The sequence below is a fragment of the Lupinus angustifolius genome, chromosome LG06 (genome assembly GCF_001865875.1).
Source record: "Lupinus angustifolius cultivar Tanjil chromosome LG06, LupAngTanjil_v1.0, whole genome shotgun sequence".
Lineage (NCBI taxonomy): Eukaryota > Viridiplantae > Streptophyta > Magnoliopsida > Fabales > Fabaceae > Lupinus > Lupinus angustifolius.
Window position 1 is genome coordinate 31134289 of NC_032014.1, and position 10835 is coordinate 31145123.

General features: G+C 33.5%; 3 protein-coding genes across 4 annotated transcripts in view; all 3 read right to left on the reverse strand.

The window, feature by feature from the left end:
• The window catches only part of LOC109351145 (60S acidic ribosomal protein P2-2-like), a 1804-nt gene extending 1099 nt beyond the window's left edge, over nt 1–705 (reverse strand). Inside the window, exons 1-2 of one of the 2 annotated variants that reach the window (XM_019592509.1) lie at nt 579–705; nt 390–494 (exon numbers count right to left, since the gene is read on the reverse strand). In XM_019592509.1, coding sequence (XP_019448054.1) covers nt 390–494; nt 579–690 — 217 coding nt within the window. In that variant the 5' untranslated portion in view covers nt 691–705. Of the gene's footprint in view, nt 1–389; nt 495–577 lie in introns of both variants that reach the window. The other variant, XM_019592510.1, reaches the window with a different exon arrangement.
• LOC109351147 lies at nt 1826–5143 on the reverse strand. The gene is made up of 6 exons (XM_019592511.1): nt 4828–5143; nt 4489–4638; nt 3843–3916; nt 3493–3611; nt 2725–2808; nt 1826–2263 (listed from the first exon to the last, which is right to left on the reverse strand). The coding sequence occupies exons 1-6, from the start codon at nt 4832–4834 to the stop codon at nt 2221–2223; spliced, it is 477 nt and encodes a 158-aa protein (XP_019448056.1). The 5' UTR covers nt 4835–5143; the 3' UTR covers nt 1826–2220.
• On the reverse strand, nt 6012–9892 carry LOC109351148 (L-glyceraldehyde 3-phosphate reductase-like). Its single transcript, XM_019592512.1, has 9 exons — nt 9527–9892; nt 8536–8620; nt 8245–8361; nt 7956–8020; nt 7777–7865; nt 7613–7692; nt 7026–7137; nt 6579–6698; nt 6012–6457 (listed from the first exon to the last, which is right to left on the reverse strand). The coding sequence occupies exons 1-9, from the start codon at nt 9819–9821 to the stop codon at nt 6272–6274; spliced, it is 1149 nt and encodes a 382-aa protein (XP_019448057.1). The 5' UTR covers nt 9822–9892; the 3' UTR covers nt 6012–6271.

Below are 10835 nucleotides of genomic sequence, written 5' to 3' on the forward strand. Positions count from 1 at the left end.
TATATATATATATATAGATTAAAATGTCAATTTGGTCCGTGAGATTCATACTACTCATCAATTTAGCCGAAACGACAAAATATCAACTTGGTCCAGGATTTTGTACAATGTCAGTCAATTTGGCAACAAAAAAACTATGAGATTATTATCATCAAGGCTAAACTGATCGTTGATGTTGTAAATCTCAAGGACCAAATATGCATTTTACTCCATAAGTATTTACTAAGTATCACATTTCCAATGATCAAATTGCATTTATCTAATTATCAAAACCACTTTTTTTATATAAAAAAAAGAGACTTTTGCACCCACATTCTGAAGAAAATGTGCTATAACAAATTAACAATCAACTAACCTATTGACCCAGAAAATAAAAATGCATAATGAACCTGAGGCAAGGATAGTTTTGAGATCATGAGATGAAGGGGTTTCGTTCCCTCCCAAAACGGACAACAAATAAGCAGCGATAACCTTCATATCTGATTCAAAAAATTAGGGAACAATAACAATAGTTAGTGACACAAATTAAGTAAAAACGATGAAATTGTAATAAGTTATGAGATAAAGAAAAGCATACTCGATGGAAATGATAAGCGATTTGGAATGGGAATTTGGCGCTAGGGTTTCTATTTCTACAAAGAGGCGCATAAGATATATAACTATTAGGGTTTTCAGTGTTTGGGCCTTCATTTTTTTGGATTTCCAGTAATACCCTTTTTGATTTACAGAAACATTAGAGATGAAATTGAAAAATGAAATGATAATTTATGAAATAGGGAAACAAATGGCATTTTCCTTTTGATGTATTAATGGATGAATACTTTTTTTTTTGTGAAGTGGAAGGATTAAATGATTTAAATAATTTAATTTTATGTCTTTTACTAAAATAGTTATTTAAGGAATTAGTATATATTTAATGTAATTAGTTATTACTAATGTAAAACAAATATAAATGTGATGAAATTTATCCCACATAATATTTTTAAAAATGTCACCATATAAGTTACAGTGACCATATCAACATATTGGTCTTTTATTTGTCAAAGGTATCCCATACTCATTAGATAACCAACAAGGTATTGGTCTAATAGTGTAAGACTTCACTGGATTTCCAAGGTCAAGGGTTCGACTCCACTGGATTCACAAGATCAAGGGTTCGACTCCACTGGATTCCCAAGGTCAAGGGTTCGACTCTTAGACGACATTTGTTGGGAGAGACAATCACGAACTCCAAAATGAATTAATTTCTTACCAAAAAAGGTGAAGAATACTCTCGATAGTATCAATAAAATACTAAATAAATAAAAAACTAATATCTTTTAAGGTAGATGAACACTCCTCCCTATATATTGGTTGCTTTTAAAATTTGACTTACTTTTATGTTACACTTGATAATATTTCTACAGCAATTTTCTATTGTTATTTTTTCTTTTTATCATTTAAAAGTGTAAGTATATCTATTCTTATTTTGCTCACTTTCCAAACAACTAGATAAAAACTTTTCTCTATAATAGATCATAATCCACATCAAATATAAGATTTTAAGGGGTGTGACTTTATCACTTAATCCACCTTTGATGTTCATCATTTTTATTTAAAATTCAATAATACTTAATACATTTTAGTAGATAGATATACATACACATCCTATTGTCTTAAAATCTTCAGCCATTTGATTCCAATTTAAACACACATTTCACTCTTTTCTTGTCTTCTACCTTAAATCGGAAAGGGCAGTCCAATGTACGAGGCTGTCACCTCTCAAATTGTACAAGAGAGAAGAAAAAAGATCATGCTACCTGAAAAAATCTAGAGTCTCAATAGATGTACAACCAAGTGAAATGCAAATTTTATTGAGCAGCATGCACGTTCATAAAATTGAATTTCTAACAAAGATGGTGCTGTTGTCCATAGACTCTTCCTTCTTTCTGAAACCCCAAGGCTATGTTGCTTATTCCATAAGTAAATATTCATTCTAGTACTCTAAGATGATAATGTAACAAAGCTTTTACAACATTTTCCCTCTAAAGTGGAGGAATCATAGCTAAAATATAAATATTGTGGGGCCCAAAATACATAGATCATAAAAATGATAGTAAAAAAGTAATTTTTAAATTTGGGAGTGGAGGACACATGACAAGGTCCTACCCCAATGAAGGTTCAACCTTCACCTCATGAAGCAACTTTTGATAGCTGAAACTTCAAAGAACTCATCCTTTTTTATCTGCTATCTATACCCTGCTTTAAGGCCTCCAATCTTTTTCTGCATAAAATACATAGATAAAAAGAACAACAGCGTAAGTAAATATATCTGCATGGTACCAGCTATCAACCACATGAAAATAAAATAGTCTATACTTGATTTTCGAAACTAAGGCGTTAACGGGTGCTGACGCTACCGTGCAAGTGGTAAACTCATCTACATTCAACTGATTATCAACCATTATTTTCACATGTATATAGCTATAGTAAAGGTAGGTACAATCCATTTAAAACTAGTAATCATGATTGATAGCAATTATTTTGTCGATAAAGCAACTGAAATGCCAAATGTACTTAAACGGTCCATAGACCAAACCTCGACATAGCTAATAATACTGGCCGCATTTTACACAACTAATATGCTTTGGTTATCACAAAAGAATGGACGGATAGCCATTTGAGAACCTAAAACACTTCAAATTGTTATCCTTCACAAAAATAACCATGGATTATAAACCTTACTTGGAATCAGTAAGGCGGCCATGCAAGCTCCATCTTTGGCGGAAACCTTCCAAGCCCTCAGCTCCACTAGCAAGAATCAGGCGTCTGTATATTTGAAAGGCAGATAATATTCATATAGCCACACATCAAACAAATTTTTTGGTAAATGTATTGCTTCCATTACCACAAACAAATTTACATCACCCTACTAAATGCATCAAATAACTAGCGTGAATGCCTCATGTCGAAATATATCTAAACTCAAGTGACAAAAAGAAAATGCCAGCATTAGAAATATTGAAGACCATAAGGCAATTGAAGAGCACTTATTAATACCCAAAGAAACTCACTTCGCTCAAACTCATAGAAAACCTCAAGAGAGTAAGGATTGGTCACTAGTTTGAAAAGATAAAACAAAACTTGAAGTCCTGAGTTTTATTTTTATTATATGCATCAGTAATCTAGATGGCAAATAATAAGAGAACACATTCTTCCGCAGCAACTGGAGTAGCTTTTGAGCTCACGTTTTACAGGTATGTTAATTATACTTTTGGAAGAGCCAAATGCAGTTGCAACTTCAGAAAAATAAAAGCAACATTATGATTAACGGTAAACAAATAATCGTGTTCACAGAAGCAAATCTCCACAAGCGTTATGTTTGAAATTCCAAGAAAAATCCGTCTCCGGGTATCTAAAAGCTTGCTTTATTTACCCTTCAGGATACACTAAGCAAAGAAACATTCTAGATAAATTCCAAACAAGGACTACAAATTGATTATTTAAGTATACCTCTCTAATGTTGTAACTTCCGCCTCGAGCTGAGTAGCCCTCTCTTTGGCTTTATCTAAAGGCATTGATGAACCCAATTTGTGTTCACTATCTTGAAGACGCTTCCTTATCTCCTTATCCTGAAATTTATATTTTCAAATGGAAAAAATGAAACATAAAGAGATGGAAGATATAAAAAACTAAATTGCACTTCCTAATTATTCATCTCCAATATAAACAGCACGGAAATACTGCACATATGTTATGACCGTTCAAAAGACGGTAACATAAAACCAGAAGCAGAAAAATGGAAGAGGGGAAGAAACAACAGAGAAAATTATATCTGAAATAATAGATAACAATGATCTCACCCTTCTTTCAGAACATTGTTTATACAGAACAAGCTCGTCTTGACAGAATGGTTCAATGTCATTGATCTGCAAACCTATAAGATTTAAATGAAGCATACAAAATATTCAGAAAAGACAATGTCATAACACACTCTAATGTTAAAACCTTTGAAACAAACAACAAAAAACATGTACATTTATCAGTGGACTGAACCTCACTGAAGTTTTTTAATACTTTCAACCCTCCAGTTGGGTCAGACGCAATAAGTGTTAGTTATGAAGGTCAACTCGGTAACCCATTTTTCTTTACATGTATTTAACTCCATTTTCATCATACAAACATAGTTTCAAATTACGGCCGACAACCCCAATATTGCGATTCTAGAGTCACACAAACACATCACAACTGCAATTGCGGCTGCATCAGCCACATTTCCCCAAATTTCCCGCTATTGTGATACACTAACATAACTGCAACCACAATTTAAAACCCCGGATACAGATTACCATGAACTAATGTTCTTAATTACTATTACTCCAAATCTCGAACAACACAACGACTAGTTAATTCCTATATGGCAGTTAGCACACTTAGTACTTTTACGAAATTGACGAAAAAAACATATACACCAACCAGATTAAGAGTGAAAAACAAAGAAATACTTACACAAAAACATATTTTTGAGGACTCCATCACAAAGATCAACACCTTGAAGCACATGAGAAGCAATTTCAGGTGGCACTACAGGTGATGGTGGACCTGTCATTAGATCATCACCCACCAAAATTGTTTCTTCCATAGTTGGCTGTGAATCAACTGAAACACACACAAAATTTTCATCTCACTATGTTATTTGCAATAATTGAACATTAACCTTTTCACATTGATTTGAATTACGCAATTTTCAAACAATAAATAAATAATAGAAAACTATAAGCTACTTTGAAACACAATTGAACCAAACAACAATAATAAATAAGAGTGTTGTTAACTAAAATCACATACCATCCATGATTCTTTCTTTGTGTTAAAATAGTTAAGGGGATTCAACCAAATGAAAAAGGTGGAAGCTTGAGTTTTTGATCCAAATTATTTTCTGCAATTAATAGTAAAAATTGAAGCTTTATGTGAAGTGATATTCAGAAAGTGAAAGTGAAATAGGAGGTAAGGGGTGACAAGTGATTTTCCGGCAACGTCGATGGCTGCGACGTTGGCCGAGGTTTTACGGTGGTAGCAAAAGGGTGGCGGCTGAGAAGGTCGAAACTCGAAAATGGTATGATTCTGCAATAGAGAGGTAGGAAAATGTTTTATTTTATATGTTGCATAATAATTGCCATTAATGGATGAGTTTAAAATCTATGCAGATTTCTACACTGTCAGCATATCATCCCACCGTTGATTTATAATACTTTTGTTTGAAAGTCAATGATAGCTAACATATAAATGGTGGAGATAGATTTGTTGACAGTGTAAAAAACACTTAACACTGTATACATATTAAATCCTTAATAAATTTATTTAATGGTGAAAATTATGAAAAAATATATATGAAAAATCATCAATTGGTGCTAAAAAAAAAGTTCAACTGTGGATTAAATAGTTGTTTCGAAGACTTTGATACATTATAGAGTTATTAAACTTGTCCCGTCCAACCCAAGTGGAAAGTGAACACTTGATGGCTCTAAATATGTGAGCTAGTTCGAGTTGGTGAAGTCTTAATTGAATCGGCAAGTCAATTATTTTTCTAAAATAAAAATGATATCATTTTGAGATAAATATAGTCTTATCAACTTATTTATAATATTATTTGATCGTTGAATTTGGTATATATGTGATGATAATATTTTTCTTAATCATAAGGCACTTAGTTTATACAAGTAAGAATCAATCAAGAAATGTTTTTGGTGTCTTCAATTTTTCATTAATTATAGATTTGCCACTAAGAAACTAATCAAGTCTTCTCATGATTTTTTGGTTTTTTAAAAATGTTCAACTCATTTTCCAAAAAAAAAAAACAGGTGTCTTATTAATATTTTTACCATTCAAAATTTAACTCGTAACATTATAGTTTTATAGTTGTGTAATAAAATTTTAGGGGTGATACTTTTCTATCTATCACATATGAATACATGAAACCATTTCATCCACTTCACTTGAAACTTAAGGTTTAAGTCTCTATCAATTTCCCAACTATGTTCTATGGATAGGAGGAGTTTCTGCATTAATCGGAGACATTGCCCAATAAATTACTTCCTAATTTGTTTCCTTTTCCCCCTTGACAAGTACAGAGTAATTTAATGCATAAAAAGCATAGATACAAATTCTTCTATAGAGACAAAATTGGGTGTGAATCCTTGCTTTCTTTCTTTCTTTCTTTCTGTTTTTTCATCCCTCACTTCTTGTCCTATATTATTGAAAACAATCATCAAGTAGACATTTCAACCATGACTCATGCACGCCTGTACTCGTCTCCACAATCGCCGATCACTTTAAGCAGATCCTTTCCTTTCGCTGTCGCTTCTCTTATGCTGTTTACATCCTCCTCATCAAGAACAAGTGAAAATATAGCATTGGAGTCTTTAATATGTTCTGACAAGCCAAGTCTAACACCAACCATTGATCCTGCTACAGCAGTCTGCAAGTTTGACATGAACCCGAATAAAAGGAATATCTATCAACACCAGTTATATGTAGTATAGATTTGTGATATAATTAATTAGATAAGCAAATTCCTGCCGAGACTAAATCAAGTGTACCTGATCGAGTACGTACTTCACAGCGACAGTTGGGATCGAAACACCATGTTTAGAAGCTACCTTTTTAAGAGTTCGAAGCAGTCCCTGGAACAAATTCCATCCTCCCCAAGCATCTATCATCTGCAATGTGGTGCAAAATAGTAAAAACACATGAATGTACTTATGCCATAAGAACAAGAACTCAAATCCCACTCTTATGTTCTTTCAAGCAGCGAAAACATCAACCATCAACTTGAAATGATGTAGCCTACATATTGATTCACAATGTCATTTATCATTAATAACTTCTTCTCTGCAAGACTTTGTTCTCTTACCTAAACCGCATATCCTAGTTTCTCAATACAATGATATCAGAGGGGGGAGAAATTTCTATAGATCACCAATGAAGGTGCTGAAAGTTTCTTAAACTACAATTCCAGACAATAAATGGTGGTTGAGAAATCATACCCTTTTGTACTTTTGGAGGGAGGGAGTGTTTATGGCAGGACCAGCAAAAGGAATGTTTATGTTGGCGTCAAGGAACTTCTCAGACAATAGACCACCCATTACCGTCCCATACCTGCATCAGAAACTGATCTACTCAGGACCAAACAAAAATAATTCTCTTTTCCTTCACTTTCTTTCATTTTTCTGCAGCTGAAATGAAATATTTCCTCACTGAAATCATCAAATCCATTTTTAATCCTTGTTCCGAAGTCCAAACCATAGAAACTTAGAATTTCCCTCAATTTCTTTTCACCCAGAACCATTCAACAAATCACTCACTTCAACATACTATCTGACGATCCCAATCATAGACTGTTACTTCATTCAAGAAATATCAAAACCATTTTTGTCTTGATGAACATATCAAAACCAAATTTATATGCAAGTATAAATAATAAACTTGTATGAGTTTGTAGAAACTTCCTAGATAAATTATGTTTGAATTTCAAACTGGTTAATGTTACAATTAAATGTCTAAGGAAAAGGAGTATATGTTGGATGGTGTGTGTGTGTGTGTGCACATGTCAGAGAGAGGGAGAGAGAGATACGTTATAAGTTTGACTCCTGTGAGCTGACAAAGCTCTGCCATTTTCTGTTGGGGACGCATATCAACAATTGAATGTTGCACCTGACAGTGAAGATACCAATACCATTAACGAACCATCAGTAATTATTATAACTGAGAGAAATAAATTAAATCACTTGGAATTACCTGATTGCTTAGAACAGGAATCTCATTTTCCAGAATAATTTGCAATCTCTCTGTGTCAAAATTTGTTAGAGCCACAGTCTTGATTTTACCTGTAAAGGGCTAACCGAAGTAATATGATCAAATCAAGATATGTTAGCTTTGACGTGAATTCGTAACCATTAATTAGAAACCAAACTAACCTTCTCCTTTCAAATCTGTGAGGTGTTTTAGTGCATCAAGGTAGCCAGAATTTGAGTAATCCCACCTAAACCCATTAGAGATAGAGGAGAATTGTCACAAGTATGTATGGTGGAGAGAGATACGTAATGTATTTTTTATTATTTTATACATGTATCCCTGAACGTATCGTATCCTATATTTTAGAAAAAATGTGTGTCAACATATCGGATAGGTATCGTATCCGACACATGTATCCGTATCTATGATAGTAATAACATCAAATAAACAACAAATAAGAGAGATTAATACCAATGGAACTGAAGCATGTCCAGGGATTCTACATCCATTCTCTTCCTTGAAACATTAATGCTGTCTCTCACATAGCTGCTTGTCATTTTAACTGGTGGTGGCACCCACTTAGTGAGACTGCATCAATGATACAATGGATGAGACAATACCATCCCATATGTGCTTAATGACAATTTACTTAGAAGCTTCCAGTAAAATGTACAATTGCCAAATACGTATCCAAACTTGCTTAATTCTTTTCAAGCAGAAAAAGGCTAAAGATAAAAATATCTGGTAAAATAATCAACTCACCCTCTGACCTTTTCCAATAATTGTGGTGGACGCTCACGACGAACTCGATTGATGAAAATCCCATATAGATCTTCAGCAGGCCCATCTGCAAACCCCAAAGAACACAACAGTGAAGAAAGAACTCACCTAACCTTTAGGCAGATGCATAAAAGGCAGCTTACATCGACAAGAATCCACATCCACTACATCTAATAATCACATTCCACATTCAAGTTCTTTCATGTCTTCAGGCCTCACATTTGAACATGACAAACCAAACATCAAACTATACTTAACAAGTTCCCCATGAGTGGCCAAGTATTTTTGCTTAAAACCAAACCAAGCCTATATGATAACATGAAGAAAAACATGTAGCTTGCAGGAGGCTACATGAAAATGAGTACATTAAGACAACGACAAAGTCGGAGGAACCATGGCATACCTACATTCCCTACGTAAGCTCCGAGGGGCACAAGGATTCAAACAGAGATCAAGTAGATGCAGTGAAGATTGAATACATATATCAGCCATCAGCATATTTAAGCAAAGTATAAACTGCATTATTTTTCTCTCAATTCTCCCCAACCCACCACTCCTCTGCCACACCCCTTTCATAACCCAAGTACCCGACATATATCCAACGAATCCTTTCCATTCTCTGTTATAAGACACTGAATGATTGATCTCACATGATTATATTTCCATGCAGCAACTCCTCTCCTAATTGGTTTTCCATTTGGACTGATCACAAATTGACTCAAACAAAGCCACAATAACTCTCACATTTCCAACTTGCAAAGTGCTAAACCACCTACCTATCTATAACAATTAATATCTAACAGCTTTATAATAAACACATTGAGAAAGCCTCGGCGCAATAGTCCGCAGCACTAAGTTAGAGACTCGTGCACTAGACCGATTTTTTATATTTAGAAGACACGTATAAAGGTAAGTACTACTATGAACTTTCTAATGTTATAACAAATAATAAAAAATTAAATTAACGACGTACAGTGATCGGCCATGTCAAAAGTGGAGAAACCAGCGTCGGCGTAACGGAGCATAGCTTCAACGGCGTCGTCTCGATCAATTCGTCCCCATGCTCCACTTGTCTGCCACATTCCGTTAAGAACTCGGCATATGTTCAAAGAATCGGTTCCGTTACTCAACGTGATTTCGTGATTCTCACTCGCGTTGGTGTTCGTGACGCTCACGTTGGAGCAGTGGATTTTGGTTGCGTTATGAGAGTGTGTCCTGGTTGGAATGGAGTTGAAGGTGAAGCGCGTGAGGGTGGAGAACGCTGCCATTTCTTGCGGATTCAAAGAGAAAAGAAGAGAAAGAAGAAGAAGATAAGAATAAGAAGGAATGAAGAATTTGTGTTCTTTCAATTTTATGCAATGACGATAATGCCACTTCCTCCTCCTAAGTCAAAATCTATTTTTCCTCTTCCTCACTCACACTATTACTTAATCTAATTCTCACATCTTGTGTAAGATATGGTGTCTCATTCTTATGTCTTATAAATTGTGATTGATTGAAAAAATATGTTAAGTTAAAAATTTAATTATAAAATATTTTCTTTCTAAACAATTATGACTCATAACACACGAAGTTACACAATGTTGTGAAATAAAAGATGTGGTATCTTTATGCTCTCAGTATAAGTATGTCATCTTTATGATCGAACTTTGATATTTTAATCATTAAGAGATATAATTAAGTCTTACATTATTAAACTAACATTTCGTTGGTACTTATCATTTTTATTTGCTTTAACTATATGCATCCTTTTAATTTCATTTTAGGTAGGGAGATTGGATTTACTTGTGCATTTAGTCATTTTTTGATTTGGAGATTTTTTTTAATTTTTCCATTTTGTAATTTCTAGTTTATTTTGTAATCTTGGCTATCACATATAATCACAATTATATAAGGAGATATATTTTTTTATTGGAAGAGTAAATTTGAAAAATACCTTAATAATTAATTTTAGAAAAATTTAATTATTTGAACTAGTGAGTGTCGGGCAAATTGATAATATTTGAGCAAGACAAATAATTAATTGTTTATTTTTTGTCCATGGACAATTAGATTAAAAAAGACTCTTTACTTTTTAGCATGAGATATTTCAGAGTTTTAAGTGTTGTTGGTTAAAGATGAATCTTTTAGATTAGAATAGGTTTGGGACAACAATCTCATTCAATTTTTTAAAATCCATTTAGATGTTATGTAATGAAACATTAAGGACTTGGAAAGTAAATAATTTAAATTATATTTTACGGAAATGTATATAAAATTTAACAAAAGAAGTAGTTATATCT

Bases quoted from the DNA above. Each gene is read 5' to 3' on its own strand.
- LOC109351147 (XM_019592511.1), bottom strand. The intron at 2,809-3,492 runs GTATACTTAAAT...TCAAATATACAG, and splicing joins GAAGTTACAACATTAGAGAG to ACGCCTGATTCTTGCTAGTG. The intron at 2,264-2,724 runs GTAAGGTTTATA...TATTTTATGCAG, and splicing joins GGCCGCCTTACTGATTCCAA to AAAAAGATTGGAGGCCTTAA.
- LOC109351148 (XM_019592512.1), bottom strand. From the start codon at position 9,821: ATGGCAGCGTTCTCCACCCTCACGCGCTTCACCTTCAACTCCATTCCA. The intron at 8,621-9,526 runs GTACGTCGTTAA...TGGGGTTTGCAG, and splicing joins TTTTGACATGGCCGATCACT to ATGGGCCTGCTGAAGATCTA. The intron at 8,021-8,244 runs GTATTAATCTCT...TAATGGGTTTAG, and splicing joins GACATGCTTCAGTTCCATTG to GTGGGATTACTCAAATTCTG.